A 23,593-nucleotide genomic window follows, 5' to 3' on the forward strand; every position below is an offset into this window, starting at 1 on the left:
ATACTGAAATCCCCACAGATTTAATCCGAAACGTTTTTTGGCGGATCCAAATTAATTCTCTGCACTGCTGCAAATATGAATCAGTCTAAATACGAGTCGACAACGTAAGTTGGATGGTTACACTTCTCACCACTCCAAAGTCACTAACTAAAAACTCTGTAGTTGTCAATAGTTGTCAAGTCGCTCACAGAGACGTGCGAGACGGCACTTTTAAACCTGTTGTCAGCGCGCCGCTGGGCGAAGCCGCTCTTCCATTGGTCGCTCTCTCTGATGGGAGGCGGCACGAATACACGCCACCAGAGGACGCTATAATAATATAATGTGGTGTGATTACGGCCTCCCTTCGAGTAGACCGTTCGCCTGGTGCCGTCTTTCGATTTGACGCCACTTCGGCGACTTGAGCGTCGATGGGGATGAAATGATGATGATTAGGACAACACAACACCCAGTCCCTGAAATACTCCGACCCAGCCGGGGATCGAACCCGGGCCCTTAGGATTGGCATTCCGTCGCGCTGACCACTCAGCTACCGGGGGCGGAGGACGCTAATATCACATGACCTATTGCTGCGAGTCTGATTGGCCTTTAAGCAGCCGCACTCACAGCTTCGCCCCCAGAGATTCGGTCTACACTCCTGGAAATTGAAATAAGAACACCGTGAATTCATTGTCCCAGGAAGGGGAAACTTTATTGACACATTCCTGGGGTCAGGTACATCACATGATCACACTGACAGAACCACAGGCACATAGACACAGGCAACAGAGCATGCACAATGTCGGCACTAGTACAGTGTATATCCACCTTTCGCAGCAATGCAGGCTGCTATTCTCCCATGGAGACGATCGTAGAGATGCTGGATGTAGTCCTGTGGAACGGCTTGCCATGCCATTTCCACCTGGCGCCTCAGTTGGACCAGCGTTCGTGCTGGACGTGCAGACCGCGTGAGACGACGCTTCATCCAGTCCCAAACATGCTCAATTGGGGGACAGATTCGGAGATCTTGCTGGCCAGGGTAGTTGACTTACACCTTCTAGAGCACGTTGGGTGGCACGGGATACATGTGGACGTGCATTGTCCTGTTGGAACAGCAAGTTCCCTTGCCGGTCTAGGAATGGTAGAACGATTGGTTCGATGACGGTTTGGATGTACCGTGCACTATTCAGTGTCCCCTCGACGATCACCAGAGGTGTACGGCCAGTGTAGGAGATCGCTCCCCACACCATGATGCCGGGTGTTGGCCCTGTGTGCCTCGGTCGTTTGCAGTCCTGATTGTGGCGCTCACCTGCACGGCGCCAAACACGCATACGACCATCATTGGCACCAAGGCAGAAGCGACTCTCATCGCTGAAGACGACACGTCTCCATTCGTCCCTCCATTCACGCCTGTCGCGACACCACTGGAGGCGGGCTGCACGATGTTGGGGCGTGAGCGGAAGACGGCCTAACGGTGTGCGGGACCATAGCCCAGCTTCATGGAGACGGTTGCGAATGGTCCTCGCCGATACCCCAGGAGCAACAGTGTCCCTAATTTGCTGGGAAGTGGCGGTGCGGTCCCCTACGGCACTGCGTAGGATCCTACGGTCTTGGCGTGCATCCGTGCGTCACTGCGGTCCGGTCCCAGGTCGACGGGCACGTGCACCTTCCGCCGACCACTGGCGACAACATCGATGTACTATGGAGACCTCACGCCCCACATGTTGAGCAATTCGGCGGTACGTCCACCCGGCCTCCCGCATGCCCACTATACGCCCTCGCTCAAAGTCCGTCAACTGCACATACGGTTCACATCCACGCTGTCGCGGCATGCTACCAGTGTTAAAGACTGCGATGGAGCTCCGTATGCCACGGCAAACTGGCTGACACTGACGGCGGCGGTGCACAAATGCTGCGCAGCTAGCGCCATTCGACGGCCAACACCGCGGTTCCTGGTGTGTCCGCTGTGCCGTGCGTGTGATCATTGCTTGTACAGCCCTCTCGCAGTGTCCGGAACAAGTATGGTGGGTCTGACACACCGGTGTCAATGTGTTCTTTTTTCTATTTCCAGGAGTGTATTTACAGACTTATCAGCCTCAATATGGAAGACTGTGATGACGACAATAGCTCGGCGTAGCAAGTCTCATTAATGCGATTACCGCCTATGTTGGTCATAAACGTGCAACAAACACTCACACGCGGCAGGTAGCAGCGCTAGTAGCGGAGAGTATACAAAACGTACCGGAGGGACGCGGAAAACAGTGCAGTCGGTTTCGTACTGTGGAAACGGAGTGATTTATCTGACGTACGAATGGATATGATCATTGGCTTTCGGGCTAAGGATGGAACCATTTCCGGAACAGCTGAGTTTGTAAAGTGTTCACATGCCGTCGTGGTTAAAACGTATCGTGCTTGGCAAAATGGTGCTATCCAAAACTGGCACTGAAACGATTGTGGTACACTGTGGGCCGTAGATGACAGGGATTGACGGGGGTGAATAGATGTGCAGCTGTTGTGCAAATGACCGCATAGATGAACCAAGGGGCCTCGAAAATTGTTTCTTCAACGACCACTCACTGAACATTGCTGCATATGGGCCTCCGCAGCAGGTACCTCGTTCATGCACCTACGCTGACTGCTGTTTATCGGCGACAAAGCCTGAAATTTGCACGCCTTTACCACCACTGGAAGTCCAATGAATGACTACAGGTGACCTCCTCTGATTAATCAGATTTTATGCTCCATCAGACACATGGCCGTTGGCAAGTATGACGTGAAAGCAAAGGGTCCAGGGTGAAGTTGGAAGCATTGTGGTCTGGGGAAAGTTTTCATGGCACTCTTTGGGTGATCTCATCATTCTGGAAGGCACAATGGATCAACGTAAGTATGCATCTACCCTTGGGGACCATATCCATCCATAGATGCAGTTGTTTTTCCTCGGCACAATGGAATCTGCTAGCAGGACAAAGAAACGTGTCACACGTGGTCCGAAAACACCAGGATGAGTTTACCTCCAAACTCGACTGAGGGACCACCACCATCCGGCTGTTAGTGCCACGGATCCTCAACAGAGCGCAGCTGGCCACGGCACTGGACTCGGCTGCACTCGGCATGACTCCATAGCACTGTCGATACCTAGCAGAACCTCATTGACACTGTTCCTCAGGCTGCACAATATGGTTTATTATACTTCTAACATGTGGTTACATTAGTCTGACTCTACAGTGTAACATCGTGTTATATTTTGTGTAGATGTGTGACTGTATTTGTTGGTCACCTCTACTAATGGTAAGTCAAATTTCGAATTTGACCACTGGAGTGGAATATGGTCACTGATAATAGTTATATTCACCCACTCCAATTGGCTAGTAGCAGCTCACGTCGATTATCATCACAGCGACAAACAAAATGGTGCAAATGGCTCTGAGCACTATGCGACTTAACTTCTCAGGTCATCAGTCGCCCAGAACTTAGAACTAAGTAAACCTAACTAACCTAAGGACATCACACACATCCATGCCCGAGGCAGGATTCGAACCTGCGACCGTAGCGGTCGCTCAGTTCCAGACTGTAGCGCCTAGAACCGCACGGCCACTCAGGCCGGCCAGCGACAAACAGAAATACGGGTTCACAGTCCTTAGACAAACCGTCACACAAAAAAAAAAACACTCAAATTTGCACCGAAACAAATTCAATTTCTTGGTATCAAATAATCCTAGTCAAATCTGACTTTTGTATCCGACATCATCTCGAGCTAGCTAAGGGCTCCACACTTTGCCTTGAAGCCTCTTTCTACAGAAACAATCCACACTAACTAATCCGGAGCACTCGCCTAGAAAAACAGGGAAGTGCCTAAGCAGAAATCGGCGCCCGCGCACGGGAACGCGCTTTCGATTCCATTTTAGGCTTTCCATGCCGAAAACATAACGCCGTTGATAACGAAGGATCACTAACTGCAGACTTTCGAAATGATAACCATTTTAAAACCGAAACTCCGCCCCAGAGGACCCACGACTTATTACGTCAACCCATGGAGGGCTGCTGGCTGACTCCTCGACTTCCCGAGTCCAGACTGATCCAAAACATTATTTAACATTTAGGCCTTCCTGCCAGTCCGAATCAGTAGCAGAAATGTAGAGACTTTCATTTATATTGTCTACTGCTGATTATAGAGCTTACGTAAGGCACTGCCTCCTGGTTGGACATAAGGTACTTTTCTGCAATGTATGTTGGGAACAGTGTTCGTCACGGGGAAATTATTCTCTCTGTAAGTCAGCCGTGTAGGTTTCAGCAACAAACGATTTAGGAAGATTAGGCGAAGACTGGCCCATCAGCTGCAGGCTGAACAAAACCCCCTTCTCCCTGCAGCTGGATAGTGACCCATGCGACTACAATAGCCAAGAAGGTTAGCACAATTTCAACAGTTCTCGGGTATCCGACCGGGTGGCGTCGTAATTTCTCCACAATAATTGGGCAGACGTACACGCTGCCATCTTCAGGTCGTTCCTGACGAATGCTGTGCTGTTCCTCTCGGCCCCCTCCACCGTTCCTCTCATGGTGTCTTTGGTGCGGCCGGCGCGGCGGCTACTGGAAGTGGTGGGGGAAGCGGCGCCTGGGTCTGAACTGGGGTCTGCAGTCTCCCTGCTTCCGCCGTCGGGGGCGGTCCTCGATCACTGGGACCGCATCTTTCTCTCCAGGCTGAGTGCGGGGTTCCAAGCACGACTAAGTTGAAGGCCGCTGACTTTATTAATTAGATCGTCCTGTAGTCGGATTTCGATGGGCTCTTTAGTAACGCAGTCGCAGAAGTAGGACGATTGACAGAGTATTTTTGTTTTTTTGTTTTGAGGGGGTAACGGCTAGTATACAGGGTGTTACAAAAAGGTACGGCCCAACTTTCAGGAAACATTCCTCACACACAAATAAAGAAAAGATGTTATGTGGACATGTGTCCGGAAACGCTTCATTTCCATGTTAGAGCTCATTTTAGTTTCGTCAGTATGTACTGTGCTTCCTCGATTCACCGCCAGTTGGCCCAATTGAAGGTTGACTTCGCTGCTTGTGTTGACATGCGACTCATTGCTCTACAGTAATAGCATCAAGCACATCAGTACGTAGCATCAACAAGTTAGTGTTCATCACGAACGTGGTTTTGCAGTCAGTGCAATGTTTACAAATGCGGAGTTGCCAGATGCCCATTTGATGTATGGATTAGCACGGGACAATAGCCGTGGCGCGGAACGTTTGCATCGAGACAGATTTCCAGAACGAAGGTGTCCCGACAGAAAGACGTTCGAAGCAATTGATCGGCGTCTTAGGGAGCACGGAAAATTCCAGCCTATGACTCGCGACTGGGGAAGACCTAGAACGACGAGGACACCTGCAATGGACGAGGCAATTCTTCATGCAGTTGACGATAACCATAATGTCAGCGCCAGAGAAGTTGCTGCTGTACAAGGTAACGTTGACCACGTCACTGCATGGAGAGTGCTACGGGAGAACCAATTGTTTCCGTACCGTGTACAGCGTGTGCAGGCACTATCAGCAGCTGATTGGCCTCCACGGGTACACTTCTGCGAATGGTTCATCCAACAATGTGTCAATCCTCATTTCAGTGCAAATGTTCTCTTTACGGATGAAGCTTCATTCCAACGTGCTCAAATTGTAAATTTTCACAATTAACATGTGTGTGCTGACGAGAATCCGCACGCAATTGTGCAATCACGTCATCAACACAGATTTTCTGTGAACGTCGGGGCAAGCATTGTTGGTGATGTCTTGATTGGGCCCCATGTTCTTCCACCTACGCTCAATGGAGCACGTTATCATGATTTCATACGGGATACTCTACCTGTGCTGCTAGAATATGTGCCTTTACAACTACGACACAACATGTGCTTCATGCACGATGGAGCTCCCGCACATTTCAGTCGAAGTGTTCGTACGCTTCACAACAACAGATTCGGTGACCGGTGGATTGGTAGAGGCGGACCAATTCCATGGCCTCCAGGCTCTCCTGACCTCAACCCTCTTGACTTTCATTTATAGGGGCATTTGAAAGCTCTTGTCTACGCAACCCCGGTACCAAGTGTAGAGACTCTTCGTGCTCGTATTGTGGACGGCTGTGATACAATACGTCATTCTCCAGGGCTGCATCAGCGCATCAGGGATTCCATGCGATGGAGGGTGGATGCATGTATCCTCGGTAACGGAGGACATTTTGAACATTTACTGTAACAAAGTGTTTGAAGTCACGCTGGTACGTTGTGGTGCTGTGTGTTTCCATTCGATGATTCATGTGATTTGAAGAGAAATAATAAAAGGAGCTCTAACATGGAAAGTAAGCGTTTCCGTACACATGTCCACGTAACATCTTTTCTTTCTTTGTGTGTGAAGAATGTTTCCTGTAAGTTTGGCCGTAACTTCTTGTAACACCCGAGACGAACAGCACAGCATTCGTCAGAAACCACCTGAAGATGGCAGCGTGTACGTCTGCAAAAATATTGTGCAGAAATTACGACGCTACCCGGTCGGATACCCGAGAACTGTTCAAATTGGAAATACGCCGGGAAAACTTCAGATCGCAAGACTAGCACACATGGGTGGCCAGGAAATGATGTACTAAACTAAACTAAACTCCTCCCGAACAGACCATGAGGGTTCAACGGCACCGACCGGCCGCCGTGTCATCCTTAGCTCAGAGGCGTCACTGGATGCGGGTATGGAGAGGCATGTGACCAACACACCGCTCTCCCGGCTGTATTTCAGTTTCTGAGACCGGGGCCGCTACTTCTCAATCAAGTAGCTCCTCAGTTTGACTCACAAGGGCTGACTGCACCCTGCTTGCCAACAGCAACAGCGCTGGGCAGACCGGATGGTGACCCATCCAAGTGCTAGGCCAGCCCGACAGCGCTTAACTTCGGTGATCAGACCTGAACCGGTATCACTACTGCCTCAAGGCCGTTGACTATGAAATGGTATGTTACATGATAATTAAAAGTTATTCCTGGCGCTGATGTTTATGCGCGTGCGGATTTGCGCCTTCGGAGCCCTAGAGCGCAGCAGCAGCAGCGGTGGTGGCAGCGCAGTACCTACCTGCAGCGTGGTCTGGTGCGTCGACTCCTGCGGGTAGTGCTTCCTTGCGGTGAACACGGCGATGGCGGCGCCCGTCGCGTCGCGCGTGGGCTGCCAACAGACACAAGACGTCCACTGTAGTCGCACTGCGCTCAGCACAGCCTGGCACATTCTCACCAACACCGTTCTGACGCACCTGAAGGGCCCGACAGTAGCCCTACATGGGATGCTGAGTGTCAGCTCCGCATACCTCCAATTTCGGTGTCGTGCAAATAAAGACATAGCTGATTAATCATCAGTTGCTTTCTACAGGGTGGTCCATTGATCGTAACCAGGCCAAATATCGCACGAAATAAGCGTCAAACGAAAAAACTACAAAGAATGAAACTTTTCTAGCTTGAAGGGGAAAACCAGATGGCGCTATGGTTGGCCCGCTAGATGGAGCTGCCGTAGGTCAAACAGATATCAACTGCGTTTTTTTCAATACGAACCCCCATTTTTTATTACATATTCGTGTAGTACGTAAAGAAATATGAATGTTTTACTTGGATCACTTTTTTCGCTTAGTGACATTTGGCGCTGTAATAGTCACAAACGTATAAGTACGTGGCACCACGTAACATTCCGCCAGTGGGGACGGTATTTGCTTCGTGATACATTACCCGTGTTAAAATGGACCGTTTACCAATTGCAAAAAACGTCGATATCGTGTTGATGTATGGCTATTGTGATCAAAATGCCCAACGGGCGTATGCTATGTACGCTGCTCGGTATCCTGGACGACATCATCCAAGTGTCCACACCGTTCGCCGGATAGTTACGTTATTTAAGGAAACAGGAAGTGTTCAGCCACATGTGAAACGTCAACCACGACCTGCAACAAATGATGATGCCCAAGTAGGTGTTTCAGCTGCTGTCGCGGATAATCCGCACCTCAGTAGCAGACAAATTGGCGAGGATCGGGAATTTCAAAAAGGTCGGTGTTGAGAATGCTAAATCAACATCCATTGCATCCGTACCATATTTCTAAGCACCACGAATTGCATGGCGACGACTTTGAACGGCGTGTACAGTTCTGCCACTGGGCACAAAAGAAATTACGGGACGATCACAGATTTTTTGCACGCGTTCTATTTACCGACCGCCATAATATGCACTATTGGGCAACGGAAAATCCACGATGGCTGAGACAAGTGGAACATCAGCGACCTTGGCGGCATTATGGTAGGAAGCATAATTCGTCCCAATTTTATCGATGGCAATCTAAATGGTGCAATCTATGCTGATTTCCTACGTAATGTTCTGCCGATGTTACTACAAGATGTTTGACTGCATCATGAGAGAATGGCGATGCACTTCCGACATGATGAATGTTCGGCACATAGCTCGCGTGAGGTTGAAGCGGTATTTAATAGCATATTTCGTGACAAGTGGATTGGTTGTCGAAGCACCCATACCATGGCCCGCACGTTCACCTGATCTTACATCCATGGATTTCTTGCTGAGGGGAAAGTTGAAGGATATTTACTATCGTGATCCGCGGACAACGCCTGACAACATGCGTCAGCGCATTGTCAATGCATGTGCGAACATTACGTAAGGCGAACTACTCGCTGTTGAGAGGAATGTCGTTAAACGTATTGCCAAATGCATTGAGGTTGACGGACATCATTTTGAGCATTTATTGCATTAATGTGGTATTTACAGGTAATCACGCTGCAACAGCATGCGTTCACAGAAATGATAAGTTCACGTAGGCACATGTATCACAATGGAACAACCGAAATAAAATGTTCAAAAGTACCTACGTTCTGTATTTTAATTTAAAAACCTACCTGTTACCAACTGTACGTCTAAAATTATGAGCCATATGTTTGTGACTATTACAGCGCCATCTATCACAAAGCGAAAACAGTGATCCAACTAAAATATTCATATTTCTTTACGTAATACGCGAATATGTAATAAAAATGGGGGTTCCTATTTTTTAAAAACGCAGTTGATATCCGTTTGACCTATGGCAGCGCCACCTAGCGGGCCAACCATAGCGCCCTTCCAGCTAAACGAGTTTCGTTCTTTATAGTTTTTTCGTTTGACGCTTATTTCGTGAGATATTTGGCCCGGTCACGATCAATGAACCATCCTGTATATTACTTGAGCCACACTGGAGTACTTACTGTGAGTCACGAATGATGAAACGAAGCTGAAGAGTTGCAGTTAAAACTGCAACGCCGAGAAGAGGCGTGCTACAAACGCGAAATGGCTATGAAGTGTGCTACGTACTTGGATATACGAATGATCAGAATTTCCACGCACCCGCACACGGTGATTAGCAGTACAAGTAGAGATTAAGCAGCGAGTTTCTTATTTAGAAATCTTATTTAAATGTTGGTGGAAAGCATCTGAAGCAGCCAAACCAAATAAGTCGCCAGGTCAAAAGGGCACCCCAGTTGACTTTTACAAAAAGTACTCTTCGTTAGTGGCCCCTTGCATTAAGGCCAGGCTGTCATTCAAAATGATTTAAAATTTTATTTCTTTTTTATTGCTTTTTTTTAAGGTATGTGTCTAGAAGGTTTTTTAATCCGTGCGTTACGAAAGTTTCTATAGCCCATTGTTCGAAGCAGTGCTACGGCCTCCGTGAGACGTTATCAGCTGGAGAACCACGGCTCAGGTACAGAACTTGTCGTGCCATGAGGCACGTTCGGCAGCCGGACAACGTGTGCAGGACGCCGGACGCACAATATCCAGCTCAGCCGGATCGGCTTATCTCACCAAGGAGAACGAGGGAACTGCTCTCCATTAACAGCTCTAGCTGGAGGGAGGGCTGATACATGGTCCTAGACTTGCAGACTAAACATAAGTAACAAAATCACTTTTTTGTCAACTTTCTGTCAAAACATAATTTTTGGTCCGCCATATTCGATTAGCCATTTTGAATTTTGAAAATCTAACGTCAGATTTCTGTTCAGCAGCATCAAAAGTATATAATATCATGTAGTCTTTATGTAAATTGAACTAATAATACACATAACACTTTTACCTAAACTTTAAACAGGTTTTTCTCGTGAAACGAATTTTCAAAACTGCGTGCACCATAAAATAAAAACGGTTCAACCTTTTAATTTCTAACTTTGACCCGCGAAAAGTAAACCCTTTTCTTGGGAGTTTATACCTATGATATACGACATTTGTTAATATTAGCAATTTTTGTAAAGCCTTAAGTGTGAAACAGATAACTCCTGAAGGGCTATACTCCACATAGTCTGCGTACTTCAGATTTGATCAAACCATAATTAAGGGCGCAAATTTGCCTTTTTTTGTACTGAAAATTTAAAATAAAGTTCAAAGTAAGATCAATCATAATCCCTAAAAATATACTTTGTATGTCTTTTCAATGCTTCAAAAAAATTTCCAATCCTCATTTGAATGAGAACCCTGCATTAATCATCTACGTCTCGCCCACTGCAGAGTTCCAAGGTACTGGAAAATAGCGCAGGTCACTCTCACAAATAAGAAGGTAAAAGAACGGATCATCAAAACCACAGACCAATATCCTTAACGAAATCAGAATTATATTAATACCTTCAGCTGGTGACGGGCATTGATAGACATCAACGGGGAAAGGCGAAAATATGTGCCCCGACCGAGACTCGAACCCGGGATCTCTGCTTACGTGACAGACGTTCTATCCATCTGAGCTACCGAGGGCATAGAGGATAGTGCGACTGCAGGCACTATCTCGCGCACGCCTCCCGCGAGACCCACATTCTCACCTTGTATGTCCACACACTACATTCTTAGTGTCCCACCCCAACACACTCATTACTCGTGGAAGCCATTCTTACCAAGTCCCGTAAGAGTGCGGGGAATATGTGTGCGTCCGCACACAAGAAGAAGGTCATGGCCGCTATTGCCAGAACTATATAATTATATGGATATGGTGTCTGTTCTTTCGGACAGGTCCGAAAGAACAGACACCATATCCATGGAAGTATACAATATCCTTAATGTCGGTTTGCTGCAGAATTCTTGAGCATATTCTGCTGTAGAATTCTTGAGCATATTCTGAGTCGAATATGGTAAATTTCCTTGAAAGAGAAAAACTTGCGTTCACAAATCAGCACGGATTTAGAAAGCATGTGTCGATCTTAGCTCAGTTTGCCCTTTTGACGCAAGATAGCCTCCGAACTGTCGGTGAAGGGCAGCAGGAAGATTCTATATTCCTACCAATTGAGCACTTGCCAGCAAAAACAGTGAAGGTCACGAGTTCGAGTCTGGGTCCGGTACTTAGGTTTAATCTGCCAGGAAGTTTCATATCAGCTCACACTCCGCTGCAGAGTGAAAAATTAATTCCGGGATCATCCCCCCGACTGAGACTGAGCCACGCCTCCGCAGTATCCTTTTCTCAAGGAGTGCTAGACCCGCAAGGTTCGCAGGAGAGCTTCTGCGAGGTCTGGAAGGTAGAAGACGAGGTACTGTTGGAAGTAAAGCTGTGAGGACGAGTCGTTGGTCGTGCTTGGTTAGCTGTCAGTAGAGCACTTGCCTGCCAAAGGCAAACCTCCCGAGTTTGTGTCCCGGTCTGGCACGCAGTTTTAATCTAATAGTCATGTTTTATACTAACTATAATTATGACATCCACCTGAGTGAGCTTTCTGCTACCTGTCGGACGCAAAGTTCCTGGCCAGCTTTCGCATTAAAAGTCCATGTACCACTGTTGTTAGTCAATATTGGTTACATACACTCTTTCCGTTTCAGACATACCGAAAGCTTACTTTTAAAGCACCAATTCAGTTTACTAAAAGCACTCCAGAGTATTGTTAATCTTCTGTTTATTTCTTTCGTTCTCCATCCAGCTTTACTACTCAGCTAACCTAGACACAACGACCAGCCAACTGGTTTAATGACTCAATTATTAATAAGCAATACCTATTTCGAGATTATATATTGTATTTTTAGATGGTTCTGTAGATCAATGAGTACGTGCCAGACCACGAATATAAAAGACCGGGACCTCATATTCAGTCGAAAAGACCTTTGTCCATCTATCTTTTCCACGTCTGGCAATGCTTCGAACATATGTAAAACGCAATGTTGCTCCAGATAGATGTTAAAAGTTCAGCGGACAAAGTGGGAGATGAAAACAACATATATGCAAAACCCTTACCAGCCGAAGAGGAACGTTGAAGAGTGTATGTGCTACAAGATACGTAACTAGTTAAAATGGGAGTGCAGATATTAAAAGTGTAGAAGGTAAGAAAAATTGGGCACAATTTAAGAATGTTGAAAACTCAATGACTTTAAATTGTCGACGCTGCCAGCCTGTTTCTAATAATGACAAAGTTTTATTTGGTTGTCAGACGAGTTTTCTTATTATGAAGTAACTTTTACAGCGGCCAGTCACAATTTCCTTTCCGGCCGAGGTGGCCGAGCGGTTATAGGCGCAACAGTCCGGAATCGGGCGACCGCTACGGTCGCAGGTTCGAATCCTGCCTCGGGCATGGATGTGTGTGATGTCCTTAGGTTAGTTAGGTTTAAGTAGTTTTAAGTTCTAGGGGACTGATGACCTCAGAAGTTAAGTCCCATTGTGCTCAGAGCCATTTCATTTCCCAATTTCCTTTTGTTTTGCACAACGCGCCTCGGTAAATCACTCCCACACTCAGTTGCGTAATAGTACATTTTGAGATTTTTTAGTAATGTCTGCTACGAGTGAACTTCGAGCAGTATTCTGTTGCCGTTACAGTAACACGTAATCACGCGGAATTATTTAATTTGTAATGATTTGGAACACAACTTTTACTTACGGTTTTCTTGTAGGACTCTTAAGCGAAACTCACACATATTAAGTATCACTCAGAAAATTTACGGCGAACAATAACACAGTGCACAATAACAGTTTCTGTTTTCATGCCAGAATCGTACCACAGTGTGATGTTAGGTAGAACTGCGCTAACACCTGCTAAAAATGTTGATCACTGCAAAACAACCGGTTTCGCAGTCTAAAGCTGCATCATCAGGCCCAACCAACATGGTAACGCGCAAAGTACAATGTCACCACATTTTGTAGACATTAAAATTAATGAATAAATGTCTAAAATATACTCAAATGTTAAAATGTCTTAAGTATATCAGTAGTCGAAACTTACTTTTCAGTGAATTTTGTCAATATCTGGCGAACGGAAAGTAATGAAGACTTTCTCCATACATTTAGAACAAACCGCTGATAGGTAAAACTTGCGGTTGCAGAGCAAAGTTTTAAAAATTTGCCTGAATCTAAAAGAAAAACGAAAAATTAAAAATTTGCCTGAATCTAAAAGAAAAACGAAAAATATTTTACAGTCAGAGGACACTAAGAATTGTCACTGCTAACATGATTGGTCGCGGCGCTAAGCAGATTACTGTATGGAATATATCAGGTGGCAACGTCTTACCAGTGTGACAGCCGGGCGACCCGGCACTGGGAAAAAGCAAAAGCGGCCCACACGAACGACTAATGACGTCATATACTCATGACTGGGAGCGTTGGGTAGCTACCTATACAAGCGAGAATAATACAGAATATTATGACGTACTAATACTATACCTAATCGAATAAACAATCAAAATTAACCAGAAAGTTTTAATTCTAATTCGTTATTCAACATGAACTGTACATTTTCCTTTTTATACTAAAATAAGAAACAACAGTTTTGCCAACTGTTAGCGGAATTTTTCCTAGCATCATGGCTCTCTACAGCTGCGGATGCCCAGAATATAAAATAGTTGCCACTACAGGGGGTTCGCGGAGCATGGCAGTCAATTCACATTGACTTCCTCGTCATAAAACTCGCCTGATGAGAACCCGACGATGCAACTCATCTGTATCGGTATTGGATCGGGTGGTAGCTCAGCGACCACAATCCACCAGCCCGTAATTTACGGGTTAATGTCTGACCTGTGTGCAGCTATCTGGTGCCACATACCAACAGAAACCTACCAAAAATTTGGCGAAACCATGCTACGCAGACTCACTGTTGATTCATCTTTCAAAGGTGGATTAAAACGCTGTTAAGTGAAAGGTCATACTGTTTTGCCTTATCGGTGTTATATTGCTCTTAGATGACCGTTAATAGGAGGGAATTTAAAAAGTAAGTTACAAATTACTATGGCAGATCGTGCAACTTTTATTGATTGTTGCACTACGTTTCAAAGGGACAAAGATACACGACACTATTTTTCAATAGTAAGTAATGGTCTGAAGGCTGCTGTACCAATCGTTCTGTTCCTCGAGGACAGAAGTCCACTGCTTGGTCAGCGTTCCATTTGAGAACCACTGTGTAAACGTCCTCATTGCCCTCACCGTACCCCCAGACGTTCTTCCGGCTTGTCGAAAAGATGTAAATCGCATGACGCAACACCTGGTCTTCTCGGTCACCATCATCCACGTCTGTGAGGCCTTTCTCGGTTAGTTGGTTACATGCTCCATTCGAATGATTCTCTGATCGAAATGATGTGAAATGAGTCACATTACAACATACTCGTATTTACACGTATTTTAAATTATTATTTTTTGGTCCTACTCCTGTAACAATACTTAAAAACCGAGGATGCTTTTTTATTGAATATTAAATTTTAAATATAAATTCGTCCATGGAATAAAAAGACTTGTTCAAAGTAAATGAGTTTCGATTAGATTTAAAATTTGCTTTTCTGCCTGCCAGGCGTTTTATATTACTGGGTAAATGATCAAACATTTGAACTCCTTTCTGAGCCACTGCCAGCTTTAATAATGGGTAATAAAGGTCATTTTTGGGGCTCCGTGTCTCAGTATGTGAAAATGGAGACTTTACAGGACTGCTTTGTTGCCCGTCCATCTGTCTGTCCGCCCGAAAGTTAACAACCCTTTCTCTCGGGGACGGGTTCACATATCAAGTTCAAATTTACGTCAAATATTAAGGCTATGGACCCTCGAGGGTGTAAACATTTTAAGCTTCTAAGTCACTTCAATTAAAAGATACGGCCTTTTATGTAACTTTTTTCTTTCACTCGAAAAATAACTCATCAAGATCTGTAGCGTGCTTCCCGATAACCTAGAATCGTCAAATTTCGCAATAAGCAAGGTTACACAGAACAAACATGCGAAAAATCCGAAAATTGTTAATTTGTAATTATAATACACGAATATTCTTTTTTTCATTTTCATCCCTCTGTCTGTGCGTCTGTCTTTTATGATCCCTTTTTCTCTTGAACAGTCTAGCTTATGTAGTTCACGTTTAAGTCACATATCAAAGTTCGTGATCCGTTGCCGGCGTAAAAAATTAACCTCCTAAGTCAATGTAAAGATTGGGCCATTTAAATCACATATTTTGATACTCGTAAACTCACTTATCAAAATCTATAGCGTACTTCCTGTTGGCCTAGAAACACGAAATTCGATAACAGGTAAAGCTTGACATTACAAGTTAAGAAAAAATGTGAAACATCTTGACTTGTAATTATATCACATACAAATCTCTTTTGCATTTGAGTATTCATTGCATTCAGCGCCAGTCAAAAGCATAATAGATTAAGATTACTGCATGAAAAATTAAATGTAAGTTGCAGTCGTGTTTTAGTAAAGAAATAAAAAAGTTTTAATAAAACTTCTCTCTCCATATGTCTAAGCTGAAGTCCCCTGTTCGCTTCTTTTTGTATGTCCAGGCTAGCCTGAGGAAATACTGTAGAGGTCTTGGAATTCCTGGGACCTATATCTTGCCAGTATTGATATCGATAAGAGGCGAAAATAGAAGAGATTCTCCTAGGAATCGAGAATCTCTTCGATTTTGTATATATATCGCTCAGTGTTCGAGTCGTACTCGCACTTGGCCAAGTTTTTCCTCTTGTGTTGCAGGTGGGTACATCACTGTTCTTCTCAAATTATGATGGGTTATTTATGACAAACCTCATTAGCGAATATATTTGATGTACTGTGATGCTACAGATAAATGCCTAACTCCTTGAACACGTACCTACAAGATCAGTACATATTATGCTTACGTGGTCGCAATCAATACTCTCTTTCTAAGTGATGAGTTTCCCTAGAAAATTATTGCGTAAGACATTATTGAGTGGAAATACGCAAAATGCATCAGGAAGTTGACTCATTTGTATTCAAGGTTAGCAAATATACGAAAAGTAAAACTAGCTTAAGTGTTTGAGAAGCATTTACCTACACTGCCGTTGTACTTGTGTAAGCAAGATTAAAAAAACACATTTGGCGAGTCACTGCCGAAGGCGCTGACTCTTCGCCTCTTCCGTTCATCCCAGCTTTCTGTGTAGGGACGTTACGAACATGCATGGAATTTGACACCTGAATGTGTCTCCAGGCGTATACAACGTTCAAATAACTTACGGGAATTCAGCCTGGTGAAGCCATCGACAACAGCCTATGTTTAGACAGCTGACTACATTGTCACCTTCAAGGGAAAATAGCAGCAAATAACTACAGTGCCGTAGTCTGGAACCGCGGGAGCGCTACGGCCGCAGGTTCGAATCCTGCCTCGGGCATGGATGTGTGTGATGTCCTTAGGTTAGTTAGGTTTAAGTAGTTCTAAGTTCTAGAGGACTAATGACGTCAGACGTTGAGTCCCATAGTGCTCAGAGCCATTTAAACCAATAACTACAGTGCCGACGAATTTAAAATGTCGGTTTGAATAGAAACTCTGGAAAGATAACATACATGCACATTGTAGACACTTAAGACCATCACAGGAACCAAATACGACCGACGCCAGGATAAATCGATAGTGAAAACTCCGAAACAACGTGTGAGGTAGTATTAACCCCGTCCCTGTGTTTCCTAACGAGGGGGAGGGCACGATTCCACGCCTAATTTAAATAAAAGCCTCCATCTCTATTTATAAGATTAGATGCTAAATTAATATCGACAGCTTCCTCAATAACACTATCCCAACAGCTGTAAGTGCATGCCAGAATCTCCGTCTTGTTACTTTTCATGGGAGGACTGGTGCCAAGACAATGTTCTGGAATGGCAGATTTGCTCGGCTGGTGTAAGCGTGTGACACTAAGGGCACCTGTCCAAAACGGTTCCGACAGCTGACCAATATACGATACGCCACGACTACAAGGAATATGATAGACACCCGCCTTTAGCAAATCAAGAGCGTCGTTGGTGGAACCTAGAAAAATCTTAATCTTAGATGGATGTCGCAAAACACATTTCACGTCATTTGTTCCGCAAAATACTACCAATATTGTTGGATATGCTCTCTGCGTAAGATAGAAAGGCCGTAGACCACGGTGCCAATTCATTATTATCATCACTCATCCGGTGCATGGTTAGTCGACAGTGCAACTCACATATGATCTGTCTTTCACTATAACCATTCTGACGGAAGGCGACGTCAACATAGGTTTTCTCAGCTGATAAATTGCCAGGATCTGAAATGATGTGGGTCTTGTGAACTAAAGTACGAAGGGCCCCTTCACGCTGAGCTGCATAATTACAACTATCAGACTGTAAATACAAGTCAGTGAGCGTAGGCATCCTATAAACTGTATGTTCCAATGTACCATCATCCTTCCTCCTGAAACTTCCTAGCAGATTAAAACTGTGTGCCGGACCGAGACTCGAATTGGGAACCTTTGCCTTTCGCGGGCAAGTGCTTCCTCTTGACCATCATATCAAAGAAGAGAAGGCAGCCATCCTTCTACAACTCCATCGCGAAACGAATATTCGGATGGACTGAATTCAGATGTTCTAAAAAGACGTTCAAATCCTCACTGCCATGAGGGAAAAGAACAAAAGTATCGCCAACATATCGAGAAAAAAGGAAGGTTTCAAAGCCATAGTAATGGTCACCGAATAATAAGTTAGTGGATATCACCACATGTCATGTTTTGTCATGACGGACAAGGGCTCTATAACCGGGCCGCTGAAACAGGCCACTTAAAGGTCACTCCCCAAGCACCGTAAAGTTGACAATATAACTGACAAACAAGTGAAGATCGCGCGGCGCTGCGTCTTCTGAACCAGTAATAGGACTGAACAAAAGTCCGGTTCCGGCGTCGATGCAACCACGTTGCCGCCTTACGTGTAAACATTCGATGTTAGTGCGCGACCGCCTGCGTTTGTGTTGTGTTGTATTACCGCCTCGACTACAGTTTCTGTTTATGAAACAATGTCACCAAAACGATGTCGTTCACCAAGCGACAATCCGTTGCGCCGTGGAGCGCCATTAAATAGTCAGGCTTTGGAATTTCTGTTACAGATATTGATTCTTTCCAATCCGATGCAATTCGTCGGCACAAAAAGGTTCAAATGGCCCTGAGCACTATGGGACTTAACTGCTGAGGTCGCGCGGTTCCAGACTGAAGCGCCTAGAACTTTCGGTCACAGCTGCCGGCATCGTCGGCACATTTACGGATATTACAGAAGGAAAGAATACCCCACAATAGGGAATTGCTAATTTCTTTAAAAGAAAGTGTCCTCCTGGGGGAAACGTTAAAAAGTGTTAAAAAGTATGAGCTTCCATTACAAAAAGTTAGAGGGACGAACCAGCTCTTACTCGAAAAAGCTCACGTCGTTGCAGCTCGTATCATTTTCTTACACAAAATTGTAGGAAAGGACACACATTCAATCATATGGTTAGACGAAACCTGGGCCAACGCTGGAGAATCAGTGGAGAAATGCTGGACAGATGATACTCCGAATAGCAGTGGTCAACAGCCAACAGGAAGGTGGTCCTGATTAATTGTGGCCCATGTAGGATCTTCAAACGGCTTTGTGCCTGAAGGACTTTCAGTTTTTTGATCAAGAAAAGGCGGTGGCTATCATGAGGATATGAACCACCCACAGATTCTGCAGTGGTTTAAAAATTTGTTGCTCCAATCTGGTGTTCCGACAGCGTTTCTGGACAATGCATCGTACCACTCCGTGATTTTAGATATAACTCCCACCACTAGTGACCGTAAAGAAACTATGGTGCAGTGGTTGCAGGCGAGAGACATTGCTGCGAACATGAGCATGACAAAGTTGCAGTTGTACTTGCTCTTAAAATAAAACAAGCCTATGACGCCTAAATACGTTGTGGATGAAATTGCAACCGAACATGGTCACTTGGTAATTAGGCTACTGCCTTATCACTGCCATTTTAATCCAATTGAATTGGTTTGGAGTTATGTCAAGGCGTACATTAGAAGTAACAACAAGACGTTTACTATAAGAGAAGTGGAAAGGCTGCAACGTGAACGTGTTGCTACTGTAGGCGCCACATCATGGAGGAAGAAAGTAGACTACGTTGCTAAACTCATAAGAGAAGCACAGGCTATAGACGGGATTTTAAATGAAAACGAACAATTAATTACTTCTCTTAATGATAATGATGATGATCATGATCAAGATGAAGACAACGGTTTTGGCGCCGATTCCGATGATAGTGAAGGAGAACTGGATGGAATTGCGCCACTGACATCGTAAATTGGTGAGTGTATATGTTGTTGTTGTTGTTGTGGTCTTCAGTCCTGAGACTGGTTTAATGCAGCTCTCCATGCTACTCCATCCTGCGCAAGCTTCTTCATCTCCCAGTACTTACTGCAACCTACATCCTTCTGAATCTGCTTAGTGTATTCATCTCTTGGTCTCCCTCTACGATTTTTACCCTCCACGATGCCCTCCAATGCTAAATTTGTGATCCCTTGATGCCTCAAAACATGTCCTACCAACCGATCCCTTCTTCTATTCAAGTTGTGCCACAAACTTCTCTTCTCCCCAATCCTATTCAATACCTCCTCATTAGTTACGTGATCTATCCACCTTATATTCAGTATACTCCTGTAGCACCACATTTCGAAAGCTTCTATTCTCTTCTTGTCCAAACTAGTTATCGTCCATGTTTCACTTCCATACAAGGCTACACTCCAAACAAATACTTTCAGAAACGACTTCCTGATACATAAATCTATATTCGATGTTAACAAATTTCTCTTCTTCAGAAACGCTTTCCTTGCCATTGCCAGTCTACATTTTATATCCTCTCTACTTCGCCCATCATCAGTTATTTTGCTCTCCAAATAGCAAAAGTCCTTTACTACTTTAAGTGTCTCATTTCCTAATCTAATTCCCTCAGCATCACCCGATTTAATTTGACTGCATTCCATTATCCTCGTCTTTCTTTTGTTGATGTTCATCTTATACCCTCCTTTCAAGACACTGTCCATTTCGTTGAACTGCTCTACCAGGTCCTTTCCTGCCTGACAGAATTACAATGTCATCGGCGAACCTCAAAGTTTTTATTTGTTCTCCATGAATTTTAATACGTACTCCGAATTTTTCTTTTGTTTCCTTTACTGCTTGTTCAATATACAGATTGAATAACATCTGGGAGAGGCTACAACCGTGTCTCACTCCCTTCCCAACCACTGCTTCCCTTTCATGCCCCTCGACTCTTGTAACTGCCATCTGGTTTCTGTACAAATTGAAAATAGCCTTACGCTCCTTGTATTTTACCCCTGCCACCTTCAGAATTTGAAAGAGAGTATTCCAGCTAACATTGTCAAAAGCTTTCTCTAAGTCTACAAATGCTAGAAACGTAGGTTTGCCTTTTCTTAATCTTTCTTCTAAGATAAGTCGTAAGGTTAGTATTGCCTCACGTGTTCCAACATTTCTACGGAATCCAAACTGATCTTCCCCGAGGTCCGCTTCTACCAATTTTTCCATTCGTCTGTAAAAAATTCGCGTCAGTATTTTGCAGCTGTGACTTATTAAACTGACAGTTCGGTAATTTTTACATCTGTCAACACCTGCTTTCTTTGGGATTGGAATTATTATATTCTTCCTGTAAATGTATACAGAATTAATTCTTTCTCTCATCAATTGAGTAGGCTATGCGTGTTTTACTTTATTTCTCTCTATGAGAGTGGATAGCGTGTTCTTTGGTAAGTTTAGGATTACATTATTATACGACGTTTTACAGGCAGCTATTACGGTAACAATTTGGAACGACATTTAATTGATTTTTTCATAAGCTTAGGGTGTTGTTATTTTCCGGTTTCATGTACTATCAAACTCCGAGTCTCCGTCGTCGTTCATTCTATTGTTAGAAAAACGTACTTTGTTGTACTTGCGTATGAACGGCGATTGTAGCTTACATTTACAAAACGTACTTCGGAGTTGTGGGCGTGTGCTATTGCAACCTCGCAATCGCAGTATAGCGAACTACACGTGAGGTGTCAACTGACACGTTTCACCGGCCCGGGTATAGGGTAACAGTGACACTTAAATCAAGTGTAGGCCGAAAGAGCAAGCGAAAGCGCCAGCGTGCAATGCATCAGCTGAGGATCCATTACGCCTCAAATCAGTAACTTTCTTTTCCGTTTCCCCGCTGTCGTGGTCCGGCTGGTGACCCAGTTTATAATAGCTACACGTTAGCGCCCCCCTGCCCCTTCTGAGGATCCTTTGAGCGAACTTCCACCTCCGTGGGGCGCTGTGGTGTCAGACTGCCTGCCCCCTCTGCCAAAGGGGCGCAGGGCGGACGGATGTGTCGGCAGGCCAGCTGTTGCGGACTCCTGCCCCGGAAGCGGTTGTATTAAGGAGACCGGAAGCTGAGGTCTGGCGCCGTCCCTCGAAGCAAATGTGCTTTATGCCCACTTCCTCGCTAATTGCGAACAGCTGGCTAACGCTAGTGTCCTCTCGGCACGGGAGTGAATTTACCGCTCGCTTCCGCAGAGTCACGGTGTCGTCTTTGAAGCCAGCACCGTAGTTGTGGTACGAAGGGGTGCTCAAAATTTCCTGGCTTTGTTGCCTTATCGTTGGGAAAAAATCGGGGGTGGGGGGGGGGGGGGGGCTCAGTTGAAAGTTTCAGATTTTAATACGTAACTATGTAAATACCAGGTGCTCACTTTTCGTACAATTTGTACTGTTGCAGGTGATAGGGGAGATGGCAGAGTGAGAAGCAAGTTTCTCGTCATTGGAATTGCGGACCGTCATGAATTTTTTGTTTCTCCAGGGAAAGTCCGCATAGGACTGAGATGTCGCTATCAATGGGAGAGAAGAGTGCTTCCTCTAGCACAGTGAGTACTTGGCTATATCGTTTAAAGAGTGACCATTGCACTGGTGAAGACGAGCCCCGCAGTGGTCGCCCTCAGACTGCAACAGACATTGCAACATCCGACGCTGTGCATGAGCTGATTCTCCAGAACCAAAGATATCAAAAAGATAGCCAAGATTTTGGAGTGTCTTGGTTTCCTAATCACCACAATCCTAGACATGCGCAACATTTCAGCGAAATGTTTCAACTACTATCAGCGCAAAGTATGGGTTGAGACATCGAAAACCACTTCGCGCCATTCTGAAGCTCCAAAGACATTTTCGACGAGTTTAGTGACACAGGATGAGACTTGGATTCACATTTATGATCCTTAAAGAATGGCGCGACAGCGGATCCCCACAGCCAAAGAAGTACCGCACCCACAAATCGACAAAAAAAGTGACGGCGTCCGTTTCTGGAACAAAGACGACATTCTGTTGGTGGACTACTTACCTCAAGGAATATACTGTAATCGGACAATATTATTTTAACCAGCTGGACCAGCTGAAGGAAACAATTAAGAATAAATGCTCAGCCGCGCGGCCTAAGGGCGTCTTGTCACGGCCCGCGCGGCTCTCCCCGTCGGAGGTTCGAGTCCGCCCTCGGGCATGGGTGTGTGTGTTGTCCATATCGTAAGTTAGTTTAACTTAGATGAAGTAGTGTGTAAGCTTAGGGACCGATGGCCTAAGCAGTTTAGTCCCGTAAGATCTTACCACAAATTAATTATTAAATTAATAAACGCCCAGGAAAGATGATGAAAGAGATTGTTTTTCTGCATGGCAATGCACCTACGCGCACGTCCAATGTTCTGGCTGCCACATTGACGACCCTGAGCTTACAATTAGTCAACCATCTTTTCTACTCGCCAGACCTACTCTCCTCGGACTATCGCCTTTTTCCGAACTTAAAAAACACCAGAAGGGAAACCGTTTCAGATCAATGAAGATCTCAAACAAGCCGCAGAGAACTTGTTTCGCGATAGACCACATGACTTTTATTTGCACGGGCTAGAAAAGCTGCAACAACAATGTACCAAGTGTATCAGTCTCAAGGTAAAGTATGTTGAATAAATGGGTAATCTAAAAAAAAAAAACAGCTTTATTCTCTCTAAGCAAAGCTAAGAGCTTTTCAGCCACCCCTCGCAATGAGCTCGTAAGATGGTGGCAGGAGATCCCGGGTTCGAGTCACGACCGGGGCACACATTTTCAGCTGTCCCCATCGAGGAATATCAACAACACCTGTCGGCAGCTGAGGGTTTCAACTAATTAACACCATAATATTGTTGGACACAGCAGTTGTCTTTCAAGAACAGTTGGACAGAATGGATAGTTACATATAAAGGCGTTGAAAGATGCACCACAAAAAAGTATACAAAGATAAATGGCGTGTAGCATAATTTCAGGAGATGTTGTGGGAATTAGATCAGGAATGTGTCACTAAAAGTAGTAACTGAGTGGAGCTACTCAGGAAGCAAAATACCACGT

At 45.0% G+C, this 23,593-nt stretch overlaps 1 protein-coding gene across 1 annotated transcript in view; it reads right to left on the minus strand.

The window, feature by feature from the left end:
* The window catches only part of LOC126281942 (tyrosine-protein phosphatase non-receptor type 9), a 769,005-nt gene that overhangs the window by 423,121 nt on the left and 322,291 nt on the right, over positions 1-23,593 (minus strand). The window contains exon 3 of the mRNA XM_049981290.1: positions 7,069-7,158. Within this exon, the coding sequence (XP_049837247.1) occupies positions 7,069-7,158 (90 nt within the window). The remainder of the gene's footprint in view (positions 1-7,068; positions 7,159-23,593) is intronic.

Source organism: Schistocerca gregaria, chromosome 7 (assembly GCF_023897955.1).
Source record: "Schistocerca gregaria isolate iqSchGreg1 chromosome 7, iqSchGreg1.2, whole genome shotgun sequence".
In the NCBI taxonomy this organism is placed as follows: Eukaryota; Metazoa; Arthropoda; class Insecta; order Orthoptera; family Acrididae; genus Schistocerca; species Schistocerca gregaria.